This window comes from Acomys russatus, chromosome 5, assembly GCF_903995435.1.
Source record: "Acomys russatus chromosome 5, mAcoRus1.1, whole genome shotgun sequence".
Taxonomy (NCBI): Eukaryota; Metazoa; Chordata; class Mammalia; order Rodentia; family Muridae; genus Acomys; species Acomys russatus.
This window is the reverse complement of record NC_067141.1, coordinates 6,114,780-6,140,034: the sequence shown is the minus strand read 5'-3', so window position 1 is coordinate 6,140,034 and position 25,255 is coordinate 6,114,780. Positions and strand designations below refer to the sequence as shown.

The following is a 25,255-nucleotide window of genomic DNA, read 5'->3' as shown; positions in this document are numbered from 1 at the left end:
ACAACCTCCTTGGGGCTAATACCTGTCCTCCCTCGCCTAAAATAATATCCACCAATTGTTAGGGCCTCCCAAGCCACCACGGGGCCAGCTGTGAGTTTCTAGGCCCAGCCTCCAGCTCAGGGAGAGTCAAGCGGCTATGCCAGGACTACTGTGAGCCTAGGGCAACAGATCTATTTGGGGATAAAATGGGCCCAAGTGGGTAGAGAAGCAACAGTGAGGGGAACATCGGGCTTGGGGGTGCCAGCCCTGCTATGGGACAGAGCATACTGAGCCCTTGAGAGAGGAGAGCCCAGGTCAGAGGCATGGGAGGCAGCCAGGCTCCAAGTCCCCTGAGGCCAGGGCAAGCTCACATCTTCAACTCACCATTCTCTGGATTTCTGGGAAACCTGCCAGCTGAGCTGTCTCCGGGCAGGCACATCCCTGGCTTGGATGAACCCTGGTCTCAGACCAGATCTCAACGACGACAGCACACTCACTCACCTAAGAAACCACCATGCCCAGTGTGCCTGCAGCCACCTCGGAGGTCTGGCTGGGAATGGAATGGCCAGGGGTCTTGCCCTCCCCTGACAAGTTTAAAGGTGTTCTGGGTGCTGAGGTGAGGCTGGATGCTGGTGGCGTCTCCCCAGGACAGCTTTCCAAGGCCCCCAAGAGGCTCCCCAGGGATGGTGACTTGTCATCAAAGCAGCAGCCACAGCACGGGCTAGCAATGATGTGGATCTGGCCACCTTCTTCCTGGCTGTGGTGTTGCTTCAGGTGACCACACAGGTGGCAGGTGAGGGAAGAGTAGACAATGCCAAGGCCCAGGTCATCCCCAAAGGGCATGGGTACTTGATCTGCAGGAGGAGGGGCCTTCAGTCTGTCATGTCCTTTGAGCCCCAGCTCCAGACCAAGGCATTCTGGGGTGCTGCTGGGTGGGGCTGAGTTCAGAGGACTGGGTGGCAACTCCACGTCCAGTCCGAAGGTGAATAAGGGCGTGGAGCTAGGGGACTGGTCAGGGACAGGGTTCTGGAAGGGCTTGTAGCCTCCATGCCCACTGTCAGTCCTTGGTTCTGCCGTGTGTGTGCAGACACCATTGCTGTTGAGCAGGCTTGAGAAAGCCTTGTAACCGGTGTCTCCAGAAGGCCTGAAGCAAGGCACCCCGGGGGGATCCTGGGCAGCACCCTGCTTCACCGCCTGCACAAACTCCCGGTAGCCACTGGTAGGGGCTGGGGTGGGGCCAGCTGCCTCATGTTGCAGGACACTCAGGTGAAGGATTTGCTCCCAGCTTGCCACTTGCTGAATAGGTGGTGGCCCTGAAGAGTGCGAGTCAACCGGGCTTAGAGGGTCCCCTTCTGCCACTTGTCCAGTCTGCTGCTGCTCGGAAACCAGTTCTCCAGGATTGGAGGCTGGGCTGCAGAAGTCACTAAAACTACGGTAGGCAGGGTTGTCTGAGATGACAAGAGGCACCTGTGTGCAGGCCAGGTCGGTTGCCCCGTGGGCCGAGCTGTGTGAAGGAGGGCCAGCGTGTGAAGGCTGCCCCGTGGTCAGGCATGAGGACTCGGACTCCTTGGACCCCGCGGGAAAGCCCGACTCCCCCAAGCTCGACTGGCCAATGCCCCCATCTTCAGTTTCCAGCAAATCCGAAAACAGGTTCTCAGTGAGCCGGGCCATGATGTCTGCCTGACCTGCCTGGAAACTGCCTGTACTGTTCTCAGGTAACGGGCTCAAGTTCCCGTTGACCACCTCCTCTTCCTCTTCTTCCTCCTCCTCCTCCTCTCTCTCTACTGGAGCCTCAAACAGCTCCATACAGCGCACCACACTAACACTGACGTTCTCTGGCCAGAGGACGGTCCTGCTGACCTCTACAGGACACCAGGCTGCCTTGCCAGGACCTGGGAGAGGCCCCGTTTTGACAGCCTTTGAGGGTTCTGTCTCCCTCTTCACGCTGTGCTCCAGCAAGCAGGGCAGCAGCTTGGTCAGACAAGTCTTCCAGCGCCTGAAGAAGTAAAACTCAGGGTTCAGTTTCGCCACACTTGAAAACCTTCTGTTCACCCTCTAAACCCCTTCAGGGAATCACCCTGTACTAACACTGCGGTGTTATAGACATGCCTTTTGACTTTACAATCAATACTCAGTCTGTTCTCACTGCTAGATGGGATCTCGGCCACCTACAATTGCTTCCTGCCACCCTTGGGGCCAGGAAAAGAGAGACAGTTATGTGGGGGACAGAGGAGAAGAACATTCCTGCTTCCAGATGAGTAACTAACACATTTCTACACTCCCCAAGCCCTCCAAAAGTACGACCCAAGTTTAAGTTCAGATACATACGGGCCCTTGGTTGACTCCTGGCTTCGGGTCTGCTTTTCCCAGAGGGACACCTACAGCAGACAGACAGTGAGAGAGTGAGTGTTACCTGACAGGCCAGCCTGGCTACAGAAGGCTCGGTCTTTTCCCAAGAGCAACTGTGCCTGGACAGCTAAGGCCCACACAGTGCATCGGGGATGGGAAATCGCATCAGACTTTCCAGCTTCACTGACTGGGTCATGTGACTTGCTGTGACCAGCAGAACATGGCAAAAACAATACTGGGCCACGTGGGCGTGGGCTTTGCAGCTAGCTGTCCACTGCTTGGTTTGTTACCACCCAAGCACCATGGCTTAGCCCTGGAGCCCAGGAGGTAGGCTCTGTGGCCCCGCCCTACCCAGGGGCGGTCTGCTCCGTGGCCCCGCCCGGCCCAGGGCACACCTGCACCCTCCTACCTGTGCATCCTGAATGATGATGGCCACCAGGGCACTGTGTGCTGGGTTGGGAATTCGGTCCCACCATATTTTCTTAATCCTGAGGGCAGGAAGGAAGCGAGTTGGTCTCCAAATGGACAGTGGCCAAGGTACTCTTTCATGTAGCCTGGCCACACTCCTCCCAGGCCTCCGAGGCCACACTGATTCCATTTTGAATACGCAACAACAATCTCGGTCCTAAGCATCCATCACCACTGCCATTCTAACTGGGGAGAGGCCCCGGGGCGAGTGTGATCCTTGCAGACCCACACTATGGCAGTCTCTGAGGAGGCTGCCTCTGTCCCCCTTCCCCAAGGGGACAAGCAAAGACTGAAGCTGCACAGCTAGAATCCCGCTCCCGCAAGAGTCCCTTCTTAGGAACAGGAGGAACATTCTGCCACGTGGGCCTTAACAGGCCCGACAGGTCAGAGGTCATGGAGAAATGGGCTCTCCCTGTTTTTCTGGACTGCCTGCCCCTGAGGCTCTCCCTCCAACGTCTTCCCACAGCATCTGCTTAGCACCTACTATGCGTCAATTACTGTGCCAGGGCCGCAGGCACCAAGCCAGAAAACCAGCCAAAAGCGAAGCCCCTGTGGGTCACCTTCAAGAGAAATGAGAAGCAAATGCAAACACGGTCGCTTGGCAAAGACCACAGCCAGGTGTGGTGACGGGGGTGTCATCCCAGCCACTCAGGACACTGGCCTTCCTGAGCTGAGGGTGACTTGGCAAGACCCTGTCTTGATACAAAAACAAAGTAGGAGGCTCCAGTGGAGCTCAGGGACGGAGTGGTGTGTGTGTGTGTAAGGCAACAGTGTATCCGTGTAGAGAGGAGGGTGGGGGGTGGGGGGGGGGGGGGGTGAATCAGGGTTGGGGGTAGCAGGGAGTAACCCAGAAAAGGTGAAGGGACAGAACTTTCATGATGGGACATCACCAAGAGTCCGTGGGAAGAAGGTGCCACGTGCCTTTGACAACTGCAGGCTGCTTGACGCAGGGACATGCAGTGGGAGACAGGCAGGGCAGCAGAGCAGAGAAACTCAGGTTGGGAGGGCACAGCAGTGCCTACTAGCTCGGGGCATGTGGCCTGGGCATGAATGTCAGTTCACGGAGAGCAGAGGATCTGGCATTTCCCGCAGACCCAGCCAAGTGTGGGCACCTTCACGGTGCCAATCCCCAGTGACTTCTAATCTCATTTCACAAAGAACATGGCCCTGGGCCTGAGATTCCAAGGCAGAACTCACAAGAAATGAATCTTCCCCATCTACCAGCCTTGCCCAGGCTCCCCTGGAGGTCTTATTTTCACCACTCTGAGCCTATAGGGGAGCCCGGGTTATGGGACGGCTTGCCAGGAGGTACCACTGCTAGGCCTCGCAGCCTACTGTATTCATCCCATCTGCTCAAATTCCTCTGCTCCTACCACATGCCCAGTGCCTGGGTCATGCCATACCATAGGCACTGAGGGGACAGTGGGGCAATTCCATCTCCTCTGTGACATAGAAAGACCCCTCCCCAGCCAGCTCCTTCTCCCCAGAACAGCCACCATCACTGCCCACCCTCTACTTTGGAAAGCCCTCCAGCCACTGGCTGACCTGCCCGGAGAGGCAGACTTTGGACCAGGGACCCTTCCATCCTTGCCTCAGTCAGCATGGTGGCCATTCAGTGACTGTGTATAACACCAGCCAGGACAAGTAAGCAGGTTACCCACACCTAGCCCTGCAGAAGGGTCAGTTCAGTGACTGTGTATAACACCAGCCAGGGCAGGTAAGCAGGTTACCCACACCTAGCCCTGCAGAAGGACCAGCTCCAGGCACCAGCCGGAACAGGGACTCACTTGATGATGCTGACGTAACACAGCAGGCTGACCAACGGGATGCAGAGGCAGGAGATGCCGACCAGCAGAGGGAGACGCCGTTCTAGGGGCTGCTGGAAGTCTGCAAGGTGGAAAACAGCCATGAACGGGGGTGGGGGGGGGCTGCCCTGTGCCCTGTACAGCCACCACTCACCCCAGGGCTCCCCTGGAACCCTTGGTTACCTGGCTGTCTGTAGATAGCCTTCCCACCTGTCTCCCTAACTCTCCCTGCTACAAACCAAGCCCTGATCATCCCCATCCCCCCATCTGTCCTCACTGTCCCTGATCCAAGTCCAGATCACAACAGCCTGAGTTGTTGCTCCTGTTTTCTGAAGTGGGGCTAGAAATGTCCATTTCTCACAGGCTGAGAGGGCCAGGTGCTCTAAAAGATCACACAATCCGTGTGAGCGCAGAACTCTCCTCGCTGTTCACGGACTCTGAGAAGGTTTCTCTGACACCGTCTCCCGCCCTCTCCTCCCTGGCACTTACCTTTATCTGAATCTATCTGGTTCCTTTGTTTACATTTTTAAAAAATCAACTTTTAATCTTTTGTTTGTGGTGTACGTATTAGGGTCCAAGCTCAGGAATGTGTGAGCTACAGGACGCGTGTGTCAGCCTTGGCCTTCCACACTGTTTCAGATGGGTGTTTTCACCAGTGTCAACACGGGCTAGCTGGCCTCCAGCTTCTCCCAATTTCTCTGTCAGGATTAAACACGCAGACTACTGCGCAAGGCTTTCATACGGGCTCTGGGGACTCTAACTCAAGTCTTCACGGCACCGAACCATCTCCTGCATTTCCGCTTTAGACACATGTCAGCGCCACTGCCCTGGGAGGCCCCAAGGTCATTCAGTCAGAGATTGTAAATAGTTGATGGAAAAAAAAATGTGTGCCACACACAGTCCTGCCTTGTACAAGCTCTTTCCTCTTCGGCAGTACCACTGAGTCAACCTCACACAACCATCCCCAGGCCTGACACCACGAAGACTCAATCTGTGGCACTCAAACCACAAGGTTCACAATGGAAATTACAGACCTATTTGTTACTGCAGCTCTCTGACCACCATATCGCATTCACAGGGATGTATAGTTAGAGGTATCCCGGGACCGAAAGACCCTGAGGGCCGGGGGGAATTCATGAGAGAGTGTGCATGGCTGTAGAGATCCTCACAGCCCAAGACCCTGATACTCACGGTTGAGCCAAGTGGTGCTGGGACTCCACTCACTCCAGGTGCCATTGAAGCCCTGGGCCAAGACCCTCACACGTGCCCTGTAGTAAACTCCGAACTCCAGGGTGTGGATTGGGAAGCTCAGCTTGGGTTCACTGTAGGTCACATTATAGACTATGAACTGAAGAAGAGAGGGACATATGAGTGCACAGCTGACAGCGATGTGTGTCGGTTCCCAGCCTGGCTCTGTGCTGGCTGTGTGACCATTCCTACATCCCCACTGCTGCTAAGAAGAGAAAGAAATGGGGGCTGTCATCCCTCCCCCAGTTCTTCCCAAGATTAGTCACGTGAGATCAACTATTTTCTATACAAATGGATTAAACTGGGCTTTGACGCATACTAAACTAAAGCTAAGCTGTACAACCTTGAATAAGTGACCTCAGTAGGGTCACCCTTTGGTTTTTGGTCATCCCACCAGTGGGAATGCTGGGAAGTAGGGGCAGGAAGACATGGGTAGCAGGAAATGACCTCCACCGGTTTCTAAAACAGGGGCCAGACAGCCACTACAGACACCTGCCTTTGTCTATCTGATGACACCCTTCTGTGTAGGAATTTGGAGGAGAGGTGGGGGAGCATTCTATTTGTTTGTTTGATACTGTTTGAAAGGGTCTATGTAACCTAGGCTAATCTAGAACTTTCCATTCTGCTGCCTCAGTCTCCTGAGGGCTGTGGTTACAGGCATGGGCCACCACACCCAGCTCATCTCTACTCTCACTTATGCACTAAAGACAGCCTGCCATGAATAACACGCAAAGGCAAACGTGACCAAGGGTATGCCCAGCCTGAAGTGACCATTCTGCCACCCATAACCTTATGTGTCCCCTGCTGGGAAGCAGGTGTGGCCCAACGCCTCCTCACTAACGGAGTTAAGATGGCAGGGATAAACTCTCTTCCTGATGCTATGGTCTGGACCTGGAATGTTCCCTAGGGTCCTTGTGGTAAAGACTTGGTCCCTAGAGTGGAGCTACTGTGAGATGTTGGTGCCTGGTGTGAGGAGAGTGAGGCAGGCGGGGCATGTTCTTTGGGCGTATTAAGACAGTATGGGTGCATGCTTGTGTGTGCCCTCCTCTTTCTGTCTCTGTCTCTCTCTCTCTCTCTGCTTCCTGGCCACCACGAGGTGAGCAGCTTTGCTCTACCACACTCCTGCCACGGTGCTTGCCTCATCACTGGGCCCAGAGCAATGGGGCCAAATGACCACTCTCCTATTTCACACCCCCTCCCAAGTTCCCTATTCCAAAGATGGAGCTTCCTTCCAGGTCCTGTTTCCGGGCAGTGGCAGGGACCCATGGCACCCACTCACTTCCGCAGGATTGTCCTCTCTGGAGATGTTGACCATGTAGATGAGTTGTCTGTACAGGAAGCTGTTCAGTGGGTACGGGTTGCTCCATGTCAGCAGCCAGGCATTGGAGATGTTGGTGTGGAGTGTGAGGTTGCCTGGAGCCAGGGGCTTCACTGAGGAGGAAGGGACACCTGTGTGAGGGGCTTGAGGCCTGAGATCCGCTTTGTTTTGATGTCCCTAGTAACAAACTCATCTCTTCTTTCCTTTTAGGGGAAGCTGGCCTTGAACTCCTAATCCCCTTTCTTAGACTCTTCAATGCTGGGACTACAGGAGTGTGCTACCTCACCAGCGTCATCACTTAAGTAAGCATACCCATGAGATCACAACAGTAGGGTGCAGGTTAAAAGTCAATGTGAAAATGATTTTAAAACTCATTCATGGGCTGGAGAGATGGCTCAGAGGTTAAGAGCACTGGCTGCTCTTCCAAAGGTCCTGAGTTCAAATTCCCAGCAACCACATGGTGGCTCCCAGCCATCTGTAATGAGATCTGATGCCCTCTTCTGGCACGCAGGCACATGTACAGACAGCATATTGTATACATAATAAATAAATAAACCTTTTTTAAAAAGTCATTCATGGGTTAATTCTAGTAACTTGTAGGTGCCCAGTGGGCTCAGCAGCAGCAGACAGAACTCCCTGAGGTCTTGTGGAGATGTGGTTTTCCATGCTATCTCTGGCACTGAGAAGCTGTGTGACATAAGGGAGCTGCTTGCCTTCTCTGATCTACAAAACAAGGACAATCAATCTCTGTTGGAGGATGAGGTTCAGATAAGTAATAGAAACCACCCTTGGTCACACAGCAACACATTTTTGCTTTAGATTCCTGTCAGGACCACTCTTTCATGGAGACGTAGTTCAGTGGTAGAGCATTTGTCGAGCATCTGGAAAGTCCTGAGTTCAATCCTCAGGACTACAAATAAGTAAACTATGCAGGAGCAAGCTTGTGATAGAGATTGCCGCAGGGACTCCAGGGAGAGTAAGTTCAGCCTCCCATGGTGGTCAAGGCCATAGGACAAAGCAGCAGGTGACCTTAAGCCAGTGTGCACTCCACGTCCCTGTGCCGGAGCACCCAGCCAGGCACCCCACCTCCCTGCACTGGAGCTCCCAGCTGGGCCTTACCATAAGCACTGGGCCTGAAGAAGCCTTGCCATAACAGCTGCTGCTTAGCCCACAGTTCCATCTGGTATGTGTCAGCCAGGACCAGGTCAGCTGTTTCCATGTGGCACACACACATGGTCCTGGCGCTGTTCTCGGGGATGCACGTGAGGTTTCTGCAGACACAGGACTGGATTAGGGAAATGCCCAAGGTCAACAACTTCCCAACCACCTCATAGGAAGACCAAAGCAGCCAGGACCGGGTGGGGACATGACTTGGGGTTAGCATCTCGCTGGCCACAGCCCCGCCCACTCCATTCTGGACACTTCTGGACACTGCTGTTTTGGCTGTAGACCTCAGTGCCACAGTTTATTTAGCTCCTCCAGGGCTTGAGCATTAAGTAGTTAATGGTGTCTCAGCATCCCTTGATTTACAGTGGACTGTGACACGGCATAGCACACCTCCCACAGGCCCCTGCCCTGTACACATCAGCACAATGCTACCAATGGGACACCTAGACAGGCCACCCATATCTTATGGGCTAGACCAGGGGCCAAAACTCATTTTCTGTAAAAGGCCAGACAAGAAATTGAAGGCTTTGAAGATATTATAGTTTCTGTCACCACAACAAACTGTGTGGCCCCGAAGCAGGCATAGACAAAACACAAATGAACTGGATGATGTATGCTAATAAAACTTTATTCATAAAAATAGTAGTCAGCCTGCTGTGGTAGTGCGCACCTTTAATTCCAGCACAGGCAGAGGCAGGTAGATTTCTGTGAGTCTGAGCCCAGCCTGGTCTACATAGCAAGTTCCAGGACAGACAGGACTACATAGAGAGACCTTGTCTCAACCAAACCAAACCAAACCAACCAACCAAACAAACAAACAAAAAACAAGTAGTGGCCAATTGACCTGAGGTCTACAGTTCGCCTGTGCCTGGTCTGTGCCAGTGTGTAAAAGCACAGCCCACTTGCCTTAAGGCACTAGGAGGGTGGAGGGTCACCCCAAAGGCATTAGGGCAGTGTCTGTGTGTCTCTGGGTGCTCCTGAGGCTGTGGACTTGGGTCTGTCCTCAGTAGAGTGCACACGGTGCACCCGAATGCTGGGCAATGGCCCAGAGAAAGCGCTGGACACCATGCCAACATGTCCTGCTCCCCACCTTCACAACAGATCAGATCACAACAGTCTTGTCCCATGGCTAAATGTAAGCTCGGGGGTCACCGTCAAGCTGTTCCACGGTTCTCTCTATCTTACAGGTGGACCCTGGGGATCAAACTCAAGCCACCAGGCATGTGCTGTTATCAGCTGAGCCATCTCGCCAACTTTGTAGGGTTTTGGGGGACAAGGTGTAGTGCGAGCCCTCGCTAGCTGTAGGTGCGCAGAAGTTAGAGAAGTGCTGGTCTAGTCCAATATTCCAGCCACATATACTGTGACAGTGGAGAGTGTCCTGAGTGTCGGGGGCAGGTGCCCTGAGGGGGCTGGTGACTGAATCCAGGGCCACCCATCCATCAGATGAGTACTCCACCACTGAACTAAATCCTCAGCTCTTTCCCTCCTTCAATTTTGAGATTTTTGAGACAAAAATCTCACTAAGTAGCCCAGGCGGGCCTAGAACTCGTGATTCTCCTGGCTCAGCTTATCAAGTTGCCGGGTTCTAGGTCTGCACCACCAAGCTCCAAGCCCAGGCTATGTTCCCCTGGACCCGGCTCCACCTCAGACACCACTTAGTGAGCAGCCACAAACCACGTAGGGAGTAGTGCGCAACATATCCCGGTGCTCGCCCCGTGCAGCAGAGGCCTAGACACACCTCCTCTGGGCACTGCCTCCTGACCCTACTTACTCAAAGAATTCATACTTCAGCCAGTAGGCCAGGCGGAGCTGAGAACTGCAGTCCACGGTGTCGGCCAGCTGCCACTCACAGGTGGAGGTGCTGATGTAGTCAGAGAAGCAAGTGGGCTCACGCAGGACCTTAATGCTCCCTGCAGACAGGATGGCCTGAGCAGTGGAACCATGGCAAGGGGCTCCCACCACCAAGGTCAGAGGGAGGCTAGTGACCAAGGACATACACACACACACACACACACACACACACAGACACGCACCACACACACACCTGTGTAGAGTTGCTACTCTACCTCAGAAGCGCCCACCTTAAAGCACGGGGAAGAAGAGTGGTTCGCTGTAGTGCTTTCCACTCCCCACATCTCCTCACCCCACCCCCTCCCCCACCCCCACTGTGGCAAGAGGCTGACCCTGCAGCCTGTACTGATCAGGCTATTGCCCTTTGGCGTCCAAGAGGTTTAGCCAACAGAAGAGAGGGAAGAAGGAAGGGACAGGTACATATCTGTCACCTCCCTGCCAACCACTGAGAGGCTGTGGGGACGGGAACAGCCAGTGAATGTGGAGGCTTGCTAACTGTTGGGTGACCTGACTACCATTTGGGGCCCTCAGGAACCAAGCGCTTGCATGGCCACAGTCCAGACAAACTCACAGTGTAAGCACCAGTGGGTGTGGCCCGCCATGCAGAAAGTGATCACACAGCAAACAAAACTCTGACCTCCTGCCCTCCTGCCCCACCTCCAACAGCTGTCCTGGGCGTCCCTATCACATGAATCAATCTGCCCTTTTCTGGGCCTGGGGCAGAATTTGTGTGTCCATTTGTTTTGGGGTTTTTGTTGTCTCCATAGTTACTCCAGGCTGGCCTCAGATTCATTATGTAGCCCAGGATGGCCTCACACTCACAATCCTCCTGCCTCAGTCTCCCAAGTGCTGGACTGACAGGAGTAAGCCACACCCGGCCACATGGATGAGAAACCCTGAAGTTAATTTCCAGGTGCGCTTATACTGACCTTTCTAGATTCATCCAGAAACCCTTTTCCTTCCCAGATCTCCAGGCCACCCTGGTCTCAATTCCTCTGCTCAGACTCTGCTAGGTCCTCTGACTCAGTGGCTATGTGACATGTTCCCCAGCCCCAGGCCAGGCAGGCTCTCTCTGGGGGCTCACCAAGAACACGCCCACAGGCACTGGCATGCCCTCGCCTGCCCCCCTTCAAGTTGACCCCACTGTCTCTTGTCCACCCTGCTTTAAACTGCAATGCCTTCCTCTGCATCCCGTCCCTGGAGCCTCCCTCCCTCAGCTATGAGCTGCGCCTTCCCACCACCTTTTGATACAAACACCTTTTGACTCCAATTGTTTCCTACTCATTTCCAGGACAGCCCCAATATTTAATCTGAATTAGTGTCAACAAAAATAACTACTCAGGGCCATTTGTCATCAGCTGTCCCCTTTGACTATGACATAATCCCCACAAGGGCTTTGCTCTGTTCAGTGATGGACCCCAGGACCTTGACATGTCATTAATGAATGAGAGGTGATGGCTTACCAGTGCCTGCCAGCCACAGCAAAACCAGACAGCTCACTGAGGACAGGAACTTGGTGCAAAGCCACCCCATTGGGGACACGAAGGTGCCTGCAGAAAGAAGAGTGGGTGAGTGCTGATGGGGGTTCAGTGGGGTTCATGTCACCTGTGAGACGGCCTCCCTTCCCCATGTCTCTGCATCTTCTCCACACAGAGCCAGAGACCACGCCACTGTTCGCCTGTCCCAGGAGAGCTGTGGCATATATTCACGACTTTCCCAAGTTCGAAACCGGCTCCCTCCCGTACTGGCTGTCAACCTGAGCAAGCTGTACCCAGTGCCTCAGTTTCCCTATCTGCTCACGGGCCCTCTACTGACAGTCCTATCATGAGGCAGCGGTGGGGGGGTGGTGGTGGTGCTGGCAGCTTAAACAGACAGACAAACCCAGCAGTGCCCACACTGGAAGCTCTTCAGCTGGCTCAGTGATAAAGGCAAAGCAAGCTCTGTGTGTGTGTGTGTGTGTGTGTGTGCGCGCGCCAGGTCCAGGAGTTCAGGGGCTGGGGGCAGCTCAGTGCTTTCCCGGCATGTAGCAGGTCCTGGATCCCACCTCCAGCGTGGTTGAGGCAGAGGGTGTGGTGGGGGGGGGGGGGGGGGAGAAGGTAGGTAGGGAGAGAGGATCAGAGTAGAAGGAAAGGAAGGGGGTGTGGAAGAGAGAAAAGAGGAGGGAAGGGGAAGGGAAGGGAGGAAGGAAAGTGCTGCAAGAGAAGCTGTGTGCCACTCTCCCCTGAGCAGCACTGGGTTAGTCCCCAGTGTCGTCACCCACCCCCCACTCCCACCCATGCTTGGGTCTCAGGATTAGGCCCACTTTGCCCCCTGAGCAGCTGGAAGCCTACAGCTGGGTTCTTCTGCTTCTGGAGCTCTGCTGCCTTCTGCTGCATCAGGCTGGGCCTGGCAGAGCCCCCACAGAGGAAGCAAGACACAAAGGTGGACACCCAGCCACACACGCCTCCAGTTCCGGCCACCAAGGGCTCCTGCCACCAACAACCCTGCTGGCCATTGCCCTGGTGGTGCAAAGAAGTGTCTACACTGTCATCAATGTGAATTCCTAAAGCCATACTGTTCCATGTGCTTGCACCTGCAGCACTTGGGGGGGAGGGGCTGCGGGGTGTGACACAGCCCTCAAGCAATGCTACACAGTGACACAGTGACAGCTACTGTGTCCTTAGTCACTAGACTTCTTCAGCTCCATTACCAACCCTGGGGACTGCCCTCTCACGATAGTCCATCAGAGCCAAACTGTCACTACATACACGTCTGCAGTTTCAAACTGAGGCACCTGCTGCTCCGGAGGGAAGAAGACAATTTCAGGTAGATAAGCAACAGATGAGCTTAAGGGCATGCTCCAACGAAGGGAACACAGACACGGGAAGACAAGAGAAGACACACTGCTCAAAGAAAGGGAGCACAGTGGAAGACACGGTGCTCAAAGAATGAGGGGACAGAGCAAGAGGGGAGCCCAGCCTGGAGTGCATCGAGCAGGCTGAAGCAGGCGGATCACCAGGCCAACCTGGGCTACACAGGGAGAAGGTGGGGTGCAGCTTGGTGGCAGCATGCTTGGCCTATCTGCACAAGGCCCTGGGCTTCCTCTCCAGCACCTTCAAAAGAAAACCGAGTGTAGACCCCGAGTCCTAGGTTATAAAGACTTGCCCGGTGGGCCCCGGCAAGCAGGTCGATCCAAAAGCAGAAGCTGGGTCCATCTGCTTCTGAGCTCCAAGTATGTTGTTCCTCAGCCCCAGAAGTACAGCCAGACTCTAACAGTGACATAAAACAAGCCCAAGAAACACCCCTCGCACTTGTCCACCTCGAACGTGAACAGCCCGTGTGAGGCACTGAAAAGGCCAAGGGCTCCACAACTGGCTGATGGCACAGCAGCTGTTTAGGAACGAACAACGGTCTTTTGGGATCCTATGAACAGACTCTGTGACCTAGGACAAGAGAGGGGACAGCACCCAAGGGGAACCTGTGCGTCTCTTGGAGAACGCTATGGTAACTATGGTAACCTGATGTCCTGGAGGATCTGGAAAGCTCTACCCTCCCACAGCCTCTGCACTCGCTCACTTAAACATGCTGAGTTTTCCTCTAACCATCTCTCCCTCTCTCCCCACCTCCCGCTCCCCCTTCCCCTAGAGCCTGGACCCTTTTTCTCTCCCCTACTCCGTTCACACCAGCTTTATCATGGAGGTGCTATCAGCTTCCTCAATTTCCTACAAAGGGTCAAAGACACAGGGAGAGTGAGTGACTTGCCTGAGGCTACACAGCTGTAGAAGCGCTGGGACTTGCATTTGCTCTCATGGTGGAGTCCCTGTCCCACCAGAAGCCCAAGCCTTTAATGTCTGAATCATCTCTGACCATGTGAGCACGGGTCCTGCACAATGACAGGGATCCGAGTTCAGGTCTGGTACTGGGAGGGGGCATCATGGATGAGAGGAGCTCTTCCCTGGAGCTCACTGGCCAGACAATCTGGCTTAATGTGTGAGTTCCAGGCTCAGTAAGAGACCCTGTTTAAAAAAAAAAAAAAAGTACAGGCTGGAGACCATGCAGGAGTTAAGAGTACAAGAGGACTTGGATTTGTTCCCTGCACCCACGAGGCGACGTAAAACCTTCTGTGACTCCAGTTTCAAGGAATCCAGCACTCCCTTTTGGCTTCCAAGGACACCAGGCATGCATGAAGTACACAGCCACAGAGGCAGGCAAAAGAATCATACACAACATAATAAATAAATAACGCATTGAGGAAGTGAGATGAGAAGCCACAGAGGAAGACATTTCACATCAACCTGTGGCCTCCATGCACGCATGACAAGGGGACACTGAGGGCTTAGGGCTCCTTGCTGTTTCTCTATATTTTAAAAACTGCATTAAATTCCAGAACTGCCAAGGCTACACAGAGAAAGTCCGTCTTGAAAAACCAAAAACCAACCAATCAAACAAAAACCCTGTATTAAACCTTTAATTATCTGAAAATAAGGTCTAAGTTTAAGAAATAGTACAAAAACAAATCCCCAGCCCCCTGTGACATGGCCTCTGAGACTTCATTCACTCTCCTGAGGTCCCATAAGCCTCCAAGGTCCTCAGAGCAGTGGCCACCAGCGCCCTTTCTCATTGACAGCCCAGAAACACTCCAGTGAGCCAAGTCTGGCTGAGGACCGCTGTCTCCCCCCACCTCTGCCCTGTTACCATAGCACGCTCACTCCTGCCTCAGCTTGGCACAACCTCCACCCCGACACAGGAGGAAAAGCAAAATGTCTCTGGCTCCAGCGCATGGATGGTGAAGAGAGAGACTGCATAGGAGAAAGAAGGAAGGAAGGGGTTGAGGATGTGCCGTGGTGGTAAAGCTCATGCCGTGACTTACAGAGTCCTAAGTTCCATCCCCGGCCGTGCAAAAGGGAAAAATGAAGACAAAAATAAGACCGGAGGAAGCAACATACAAAGAGTAAATAGCATCAATACACAAATATCCTGCAAGAGAGTGTGACACTTCTTTGAGAAAAATAGGGGAAGTGCACAAATGGTTTGGAGCAGAGGGGATGCTTCTGGTTAGAGGTACGGAAGCGTAAGAGGTAACCTATGGCCAGGCATGGCACTAAAAGCCTGTAATTCCAGCATGGGGGCATCGGAGGCGGGGAGTAGAGGCGATAGGATTCAAGGTCAGCCAGCTCAACCCCTCTGTGAAAAGGAACAGGTCGTTTAAGTCATGAATTTGTCACCACGGCTACTAAGGGTCTGTCCCCAGGAGTGCAAGGCCTGAGAAGACAGGTTCATGTCTGCCCTCATGACTGCTTTGTCTCTAGTGCCCAGAACACTGCCTGGCATATTATGTAGTGGGTGTTCAGTAACTGGTTTTTTGTTTTTTTGTTTGTTTTTTTAGAGGCTGAGTGGTGAAAATTAGGCGAGAAGAAATTCAACCATCTAAACACAAGCCTTGGGCCGAGCCTCTGCCCGATGGCTGTATGTGATGCTTCTTCTCATACACCCTAGGAGGCAGGAACCATTAGCATCCTACTCCATAGGTAAGGACCCTGAAGCATGGAGTTGGTAGAATGCCTCCTGAGGTCCCAGAACCAGAAAAGGACCCATAATCTGTGGGTTTGACCACCTGCTGCCTCTTGAAATGCTGTCCAAATTGGGGGGGGGCAGATGTCAACAGGATAAGCTGCCCATGCAGAGGAAGTAAGGTCAAGAGGCTCTCGCGGCTTCTGAAGCGACTGACCCAAGATTCCAATCTAAGTAGCCCTGCAGCTTCCTCCTGACTTCATGACGGCTGGGCTGGGCTGGGCTGGGCTGGGCTGGGCTGGCTGGGGGCCAAGGACACACTGCTCCTAGGCAGCAGCCACTGGGGTTCCCAGAAACGGGTGACCACGTCAGCAGCCCTGCCTCAGACAGGGAGGCAGCACAGGCCGGGGCCCTATCTGTGCTGGCTCGGTCCAGGGAGGGGCTGGCAGGTCTTGCTTCTGTTCCTGGAAGCGGAGCAAGAAGCCCATAGATGTCGCCTGCCTCCCGTGTTCCATTTCCTGTCGCCAAGTACTTCAAAGCACCTACTGCATCCCACTGCCTACAGTTGTAAACACTACTGTTCACATCCTTTATTGCTTTCTTTCGCTGGTACAGGGGACTGAACGCAAGGTCTAGTGCATGCTGAGCAAGCACTCTACATTGGAGCTAATGCCCAGGTGTGTGTGTGTGTGTGTGTGTGTGTGTGTGTGTGTGTGTGTGTGTGTGTGTGTGTGTTTCCACGTATTACTGAAGTTCATTCTAAAACCCAGGCGGGCTTTGAACTTGTGATTCTTCTGCTTCACTCTTGAGTGGCTAAAGGGTTTGTCCTTTTACCAAGTGCCCGAGGGGAGATGAGAAGATACCGCAGAGATTTAAGCTGGTGGTTTGCAGGATCTAGGAGTCAGGAATGACAGTTAGGCCAGGGAGCAGGCCACTGCACCAGAGCCAACAGAAGGCTCCAAGGCTAACTCCAGGGTGGAAGGGAGGATGGGAGAAGAGGGAGTGGAAACCTCACCATCAAGGATTGCTGACACAGCTGGGCATGGTAGCACACTCCTTTAATCCTATCAGGAGGATCGATGTGAGTTCGAGACCAGCCTGATATACAAAGTGAGTCCAGGACATCCAAGGCTACAACAGAGAAACTTTATCTCAAAAAGCAAAACAAAAATAGAATTGCTAACCCACATGAAGGCCAGGTGTGGTGGCACATGCTTTTACTCCCAGCATCAGCAGGCAGATCTGTGTGAGCCAAGAGTCAGCGTTCAAAGCTCCCTGGGAAGGCAGCACAACGCTATGTCCATTATGCAGATTCTGAAAATTCTCGAAGGAGCCCTGGAGGGAAGGTAACTGACCCAACAGATAGCAAAGAGGGCCCGGGGCTTCCTGCTCCCAGCTGAGCTCTTGGCTGGAGTGAGATGCAATAACAGAAGCTGGCAGGCACAGGTGGCAGCACTCTCTACCAGGCCCAGGGACCAGGACCATCTGGGGGCTATAGGGAGCCACTGAGGACTCTAAAGAAGTGACAGAATCGGGCCCTGTTGGAACTGGAGAAAGGACAGGGCTAGTGACACCTGATGACTGGTGCAGAGTCCTGTCCTTGGACGCCCTGCCACAAAAGAGCCTGCAGGAATGGCATGACACTAGTCGGAGGGGACACTGGCACAAGGGGCAGAATGTTCTAGTAGCTTGGAGACAGCCTTAGAGTCCTGAGGAGATAGGTACTTAAAGCCCAGGAGGCTGTGCAATGACCAGAGCCTCCTCCAGAAGGGACAGGAAACTAAGGTGGAGACAGATTCACCAAATGCTAAGTGTTAGTTCACATTTGTGAGCACACAAGGCCAACAGCGCCCTCAGGAACCCTGGTGACACTTCTGTGCCATGCTACCCCTGATGTGCGGCAGCCCCACAGCAGACAGGACCATCACTTTTCGGACATCTGGAGTGAGTATGAAGAACTTCCGTGGAGACATGCTGCGTGATGCCTGTCCTCTGCTAGAACTTTCCGTCTCTGGTCCACAGCAAGGCTCTGGGCAGAAGCCAGCAAACTGGTCAAGCATCAGTGTGGTCATTACTTACTGCTAAAGAAACAGGATGCATGGCTCCCGAACACTGATTAAATTCTGTCTGGGTGTGGTCTGGCCTTCACGAGGCTGCTGCCATAGATCTGCAGAAGGCAGCGCCAGCGCCCCTCGATATCCCCAGTCTTTCCACTTCTTGACAGCTGGGCGCAGCTTCCCCCCCCTCTTAGGGACCCACTGAACTCTGACACCAACTGAGAAGATTGTCAATGCAGTTTTATCACCCTGGTTTTAGAAATGGAGCAACCTGGGCCAGAGAGGTTCTGAACCTGCCTAAGGCTACACAGTTGGTGACTACTGTGGCTGGGATTTGAACCCAGGCCTGTGTAATTCTTGGTCCAGTGCCTGGCAGAGAGGTGGTAGGATGCGGCAGTCAAACCAAAATTCAGGCTCTGCCATTGTTTTCACAGCCTTCAACAGAAGGCCAGTAACTGGGACTTTGTGCCCCTCCCCCACGCCTACAGCAGACAGCACTAGGCACAGGTAAATCCCCGTATGCCAGTTGCAGACAGGTGTGGTGAGGGCAAGGGGCACTGGTGCATTCCTCCTGCTGTCTCAACCCTATATTGTTCTGAGCCCTGGCACAGAGGACATCCCATGTAGGCAAGGACCCCAGGGCACCTAAGACGTAGGTCACGGCTCTAGGACAAAGTGTGGCTCCACCCTGACTGCCCAAGACCTACAGGCTGAAGACCTCTCAGAGTGCAGTTTCCTTCTCTGGGAACAGGTTCTCTTGCCTGGGTGTTCAGTTACTAGAGAGCAAAGAAACTGACCGTAGCCTGGGACAGGGTTTACAGAGCATCGAGAAAGACATCTCTGTCCACCGAGAGAAGCCTGAGCCAAAAAAAAAAAAAAAAAAAAAAGAAAGAAAGAAAGAAAGAAAAAAGAAAAAGTGACAGTTGTCATGACATCAAGAATAAGTCTCACAGGCACAAGCTTTCCCACTGTGGGATACAGGCTCAGAAGCACAGGGCCTCAATTCTGTGGCATGTGGGCGGGGGTGGGGGGGGAGGGTTGGGGGGGCCATGAATCTCAGGGCGAGAAGTCAGGACCATGTCCTCCGGAGATAGGGTGACTAAAGTGGCAGCAGAGGACCTGTTGTGGAGGAGGTACAGGCTACATTACTAGCTAGGGCTTTGTTTTCAGGGAGCTGACAAAAAAGGTCAGGAGGGGGTCCCCTGCAGCCAGGACAGATCCACAAGACACGATTCTGTTTAAGGCCAGCCTGACAGAGTGGAAGAAAAAAAGATGAATCACTAGGGTCCAGCTACTGTAGGCTCGGCAAAGACTACAGGCCAACACGTCAGTGTTATCAGGTCCCTCAAACATTCGTACAGGCAGGCCTCTTACACTCCACAGCCACCCCACAGTATCTGAGGACCCCAGGCTCCCTATGCTGACTTAAGAGCCCGGCGAGGAGCGTAGTAGTCTCTGTGTATCCGTAAACAGAGCACTGCCTACCCTGTGCCTGGCCCTGTGCCCAACTGTGATGAAATCACTAGTAAATCATTAAGCTTGCGGTCCCCGTGTGGCCACCATCATTAGCTGGTGTCCCAGTGGGTCGGAACTGACCTGAGATGCTTGGAGACCCCAGAAAGAGGGAAAGAATGGCAGAGTGGGGTCCCCACTCCAGAACTGGCACCACCAGGGAAAGCCCACCCTTTTGTTCCCATGACCGCTACCGTGGTCCCCAAAATGGGTACCCACAGTGATGGGGATGGGAGGTAGGTTGGAGATGTCTCCTCACCTGTTCATTAAGGTGCCAGAGAAGGTTCTGAAACTTGTAGAGCCAAATGGTTGTCATTATCAGCCTGCACCTTCTGCGGCCATCCAGGTCCCCAAATGTGCCTTGGGCAGTCCCACTCGCTGGGTCCCTGGCACTATCTCCATCACTTCCCACTCTCCTACCCCAGCACTGCCTTCCCCAATCACACCTTCTCACCCTGGGCCAGACCACGCCCACCACAGCCCATCTTCCACTGTCTGATGGGGTGTGTGTGTGTGTGTGTGTGTGTGTGTGTGTGTGTGTGTTCCCTCAGCTCTCCCAGTTCTGTGCCAATTCTCAACTGAAAGTCCCTCAAGGTCCATGCCTCCAGCCACAGAAGAGGAGTCTTATGCTGCCTCACAACATGCATCCTGGCCAGGTGCTTTCCAACTATTGGGCCTTTGCCCATGCTAGCCTCACTGCCTGAAACACCAGCCAACAAGCTTGTGCCCGAGGAGGAACACATACATGTGCCTACAGTGCCTGACTTCCTCAGTATCACGTTTACTTTCCTGGGATGCTAGGGAGCGAACCCAGGCCCATACATACACATTCGAGGCAAGTGCTCTACCACTGAGCTACACCCCCACCACAGACAGGCAGGGCAAGCCGGACCCCTATCAAGTACTGGGGTTACAGGTGTATGTGGTGAACTTCAAATACAGCCATCACTGGGGCTGGGGAGGTAGCTCAGTGGTTAAGGTGCTTTGCCATGCAAACACGAGCACCAAAGTTGGATCCCCCACGTAAACGCTGGTGGATGTGGTGGCCCACCTATAATCCCAACACAAGGGAAGTAGAAACAGGGTATCCCCAAGTCACGCTGGCTAGGGACACTAACACCATCTACAAACTCTGGGGGATAAACCCAGCTGTGCATACAAGGTGGATAGCGATTGAGGCCAGATTTCAACCTTTGCATATGTACATATGCACACATACACATACACACATCCTTCCAAACACATCAGAGCATCCAGGAAAAAAAATCAGAAGATCCTCTTTAAAAGACCAATAAATTCTCCACCATTGAGACATAAGCCACACGTGTCTACCACAACAGCCTGAATGACCAGCTTTAGAATCCAGCAACAGAGATAACCGAAATTTCCACCCATCTCAGAACACTTCCAAAAGCTCCTGCCACAGAAACAAGAAGAAATTAGCAACTCTCCGATAGGGACGGATGGACGGATGGAGGGACGGCACAGACTTACTTAGCCAGAAGCATACTGGAAAACAAGAAAGACCAAAAACAACTGTAACCTCAACCAAGACATTTCAGGTAGGAAGAAACACAGAAGAGAAAGAAGGTAGGTTTCCTCAGACCAACCATTATAAACGCCAAAGGGGCTGCAGGCTCTCACAAACTAGGACTGCAGACAGCGCCGGGTAAGAGGCACTCCCGCCCATGGATACAAGGGAAAGGCTTTACCTGGGGCCTCACCCAAGTCTGAAGCGAGACTGCACTCAAAAGTCACTAAAGGTAGATGAAATGCCTAGAATAACTGTCTGACCAGCCTGGACTGGAGGAACCCTGGGCTGGAGTGGGAAAATGGTCGGTACCTCCAAGAGGGCTGAGCCAAGGCCAAGAACTTGAGGTTCCTGGAAACTCAGTCTCAGTCACCATCCCCAGAGTGAACATGTGGTAGGACCTTGCTGTCCCAGAGGCAACTGGGCAGGGGACTGGGGCTCTGTGGTTGGGAGGACACACAGCCCACGGCCATGGCTCTCCTCCCCCGGTTTCACTTCCTCTTTTGAAAAGGCAGACACCCCTCTGGCTGCCCTAGGGAACCTCAGGCTGTCCAAGTTCTCCAAAATGGACCTATGAACAATGCTTCCCAGATTCAAGCAAGACAATCTTGTTCTTGTTGTTTTGGGGTTTTTTTGTTCATTTCGTTGGCTGGTTTTGGTTGTTCGAGACAGGGTTTCTCTGTGTGGCCCTGGCTGGCCTGGACTCGCTCTGTAGACCAGGCTGACCTCAAACTCACAGAGATCCACCTGCCTCTGCCTCCCGAGTGCTGGGATTACAGGCTTGCGCCATCACGCCTAGTTGACAATCTTGTTCTTTTAAACGCTCCTCTTCTGCCAGGGAGGCTGGACAGGGGTTAAGCACGTAGGCTTGTGGGTGACCGGAGTCACAGTTGTCACCTGGCAGGTCTCTACACCATCCTGTTTTCATCCTTGGGGATAGGAGCTCAACCCAATGTACACTTGCCCCTCCCACCCTCCCACCCACCTTCAGACCTTCCTTACTCTTGGGGACCGTGGGGAAGGGGGTTCACCGAATAATAATCTGAAAAAAAATTATTTTGGGGAAGCCTGGCAGCATTCACAAAATTACTGGGCAGAGCACAGCCAAGTAAAAAGCTGACTTTGGTGGCAGGTGGTGGTAGAGGTGGTGGTGGTGGGGCTCACCTTGTAAATCTAATTTTCATTGTGTATAACTACAGTGGAGATGGGAGGCTGTTTGACGGGTGCCCCTAAATAAGTTACTGGATTTCTCTGTCACTTTATCCTGAAGACTTGAATGTCTTTCAGCCCTTACAAACTGAGTAAGATAATATGGGTGTCTATCTGGCCCCTCTCAGTTCCCATGACTTCTACTCCCACCTTCCCTGCTTCTTCCCTACCAACCCCAGGGCTTCCTTGCTGTAGGTAAAACAGGAAACTTGTTCCTGGCCTAGAGCTTTTTGCATTTGCTTTCTACTTGGGCGCTCAACTCCAAAGCTAATTCCTCGGAGTCACCCTCTCCTCAGGATTGTCAGCTTCCTGGGGGAGTCTTGACTGCTGGGACACTCCTGGGTTTTGACCTTGGCCTATTGGTTGACACCCAACACACACGAGTATTGACCTTCATTCCGTAGCTATTTCTGAGGGCTGGAGGCCCTTCCCACCAATCCCACGAAACCCACGTCCTCCCTTCCCAATGCCCATACATCTAGAAGTCCCTCAGCTGGGGCCTCCACTTGAAGCTTCACCTACTCCAAGAAGCTATGGGCCCCAGAGCCAGCATGAGTCAGTGGTGGCAGCACCTGGAACTGCTTGACATCAGCGCTTCTTAGAAAGGCACGCTACGCTTAAGAAACTGAACAAAACCCGTAGCCCACAGGCTGCAGGAAGCCCCGTGCCTCCAGCCCAGGAGGCCCCTCCTGACCTTTGTCCCTCCCATCTCTCTACCAGACCTTTGCCTGGCCCTATGACTGGAGGTGCCTGTGAAACCCCAGGGACTCAGATACACCATTTGTCCTCAGTGTATAAGATGCCATTCATGACCCAACCCCTCTCAGTCGGCTGCAAGGGTGGTACGACAGAGTAACCCTGCCAACCCTTCAGAACAGTGGAGCATGGCTAGGAGTCTGGTGTTAGAGTTTGTTCCTCTTGGGGAGTCTAAACTGCCGGGACTTTGCCAAACAGCTCATCTTTGGCCCCGATACAGCACCTGGCAAGCCTGGTCCCTCAGAGCAAAAACAAAGCACGGGGAGTAGGGGTGGAGGGGAGTAGTTTGGAAAAGAAATGCTACCCTAAGCCGGAGAAGACAACGGTCTTGCCCTCCCTCCCATGAGCAGTGGTTTAGAAAAGCCATTTCACCAACATTCTCATCCCAGACACCTCTGAAAAGCGGGAGGTACGGGAAGGTGGAGTGATTTTCTTGAGATCGCACAGGTAAAAAGCAGCAAGGTCGGATCAGAAGTTGGGAGTCCCCCCCACCCCGTCTTCATTTCTATCCCCAGCCCCCTGCCTCAGGCTCACAGAACCAGAACAAAGGACTCTGATCCACATTGGATGCCTGTGCCCACCCAGGCAAGCCTCTCGCAGATACTCCAGCCCAGAAAAGGAAAGCCAGCCAGCCGCAGCTAGAGCCATTTCAGAGGCTCAGCCTGAGAAATACTCAAGTGTCCTGTCATGGCAGGCATAGGTACAGTGCAGGGCCACGTGGGAGGAAAGAGGCCTCTGCCTTCTGCCTCTCACTCTCTGATGCAGGACCCCCCAGCAAGATCACTGTAGGCATCCCTCTGTGTCAGTATCCTCACTTTGCCAAATGAATCCTTGCGGGGGAGGGGGGGCAATAAATACTGGTTCACAGTCACAGTCCTTAGCACCTGCTGCCCCAGGTGTAGTTTTGAATGGGACATAAACGACCTTATGGACCCTCACCACGATGCTAGAGTGTTCTCAGAACTTCACAACAGAGACTGAGCTTGGAATACGGCAAGAAACAAATCAGGCTTTTGCTGCATCGGGAGCTCTGGCTTTCGACCTCCTCACCTCCCAAGTGGACCTCTTGTACCCTGAGCATCAAAGCAAGCGCCTCTCTACCCATGCCAAGCATAAACGTGTACCTCAGCTGGGGTCCCACCCTAAGCCCCAAAGGCAGCAACATAGGGTGTGGCCAAGCACTCTCTAGTCCTTGGGAGTAGCAGAAGTCATTGTGCCTGCTTCAGGAACAGCCTTACTGGCCAAGCTGGCCTTCCTCAGCCTGGAGTGGCTCTGTGTAAGACCTCAGCACTTCACAGCACTGCCCAGATACTGTAAACCCTCAGAGGATCACAACCCCGCGTAATTACCAGTGTATGGTAAGTTGGGCAACTCATCCTGGTTTCCCTGTCCCTGCCCTGATCCAGGAGCAGGACCAGACCCAGGAATCTGCCCTGTGACTTACCCAAGTCTCTCAACAGGGAACGCTGTAGCACACCGGCTTCCTTTCCACATATCTGCTCCGCTATGGTAGCTGGGGGGCACAGTGAGCTTCCCTACCTTCTAGCCTTTGCCAGTGTTGTGCCCACAGCTCGGCATGCCTCCTCTTGCCTCTGATTCTCAGCCTGCCAAAGGGTTCTCCCACACCCCAAACTGACTCAGGGGTTGCACTGCCCTAGGAAGAGGTGTCTTGCCCATTACACCCCGTCTGTCTTGTGTGTTCATCCCTCAGTAAGAAAGCACAACCTAAAACAGCAAGCAGAGCGCCGATGAACTGGAAAATACACAGTCGCCTCCCATCTCTGTCTCAGTGCCCCCCTATTCGGTCATGACTCCTCTGGCTGATTTTCCTAAATGGTCTTGCCAGGACTGTGGAAATCTCTTTACTTTCTTCTGGCCAGACATATCCACAAGCCTCAGTTTCCCCATCATACTTTAACTATGGGACAAATGTCCCTAGCAAACACCCTCAGACTCCCAAAAGGTCACATGGAAAAGGAAGGCCACAATGGGACCCACGCCTCCCAGAGGGCTGGAGAAGGGCAGGGACCAGGAGTGCTGGTTTGGGGACTGGCCGAATCACAGACTGGCTGGCTTATACAACGTCCAGTTTGCCTCAATAAACACTTCAGGTTCCTGGGTTGCTGAACCGGAACCTGGGAGGAGTCTGGCAATCTCGGCTTCTAGAAGATCCCCGAAGAGTCCCGGTGGGGACCGCCAAGGCTGCCTGGGTTCCAGCGGGCGAACTGTCCACCTGCCGGACTCGCGCCCGACGGCAGCCGACCCAGGCCAGGAGGGGAGCCCAGCAGCCCCACGCCCACACGAGGAGCCGCGAGCTCTAGTTCCAACCCTGATCGGCTCCTTGGCCACCTCTGGTCCGTCCCGAGCCTTCCCCACAGCCCGTTCCTACCTGAGGGCTCAGGCTCCACGCGCCGCGCGGGGCTTTCCTGCGCGCTGGACCTCGCTCGGCTTCCTTTGCCACCCCGCGCCCCTCATTTACATGCGACGCCCCGCCTCCGGCACGGTATTTACATGC

The 25,255-nt window shown here is 53.7% G+C and overlaps 1 protein-coding gene across 1 annotated transcript; it reads right to left on the bottom strand.

The window, feature by feature from the left end:
• Positions 1–249: 249 nt before the first annotated feature.
• On the bottom strand, positions 250–25,255 carry Il4r (interleukin 4 receptor). Its single transcript, XM_051145198.1, has 10 exons — positions 25,130–25,255; positions 11,649–11,735; positions 10,106–10,244; positions 8,287–8,438; positions 7,129–7,280; positions 5,793–5,949; positions 4,584–4,683; positions 2,738–2,816; positions 2,308–2,357; positions 250–1,975 (listed from the first exon to the last, which is right to left on the bottom strand). The coding sequence occupies exons 2-10, from the start codon at positions 11,716–11,718 to the stop codon at positions 481–483; spliced, it is 2,394 nt and encodes a 797-aa protein (XP_051001155.1). The 5' UTR covers positions 11,719–11,735; positions 25,130–25,255; the 3' UTR covers positions 250–480.

Coding starts and splice junctions, on each gene's coding strand:
- Il4r (XM_051145198.1), bottom strand. CDS start 11,718: ATGGGGTGGCTTTGCACCAAGTTCCTGTCCTCAGTGAGCTGTCTGGTT. Junction 5,950..7,128: donor GAGAGGACAATCCTGCGGAA/GTGAGTGGGTGC, acceptor TCTCTTCTTCAG/TTCATAGTCTATAATGTGAC. Junction 2,817..4,583: donor TGTTACGTCAGCATCATCAA/GTGAGTCCCTGT, acceptor TCCTGCCCTCAG/GATTAAGAAAATATGGTGGG.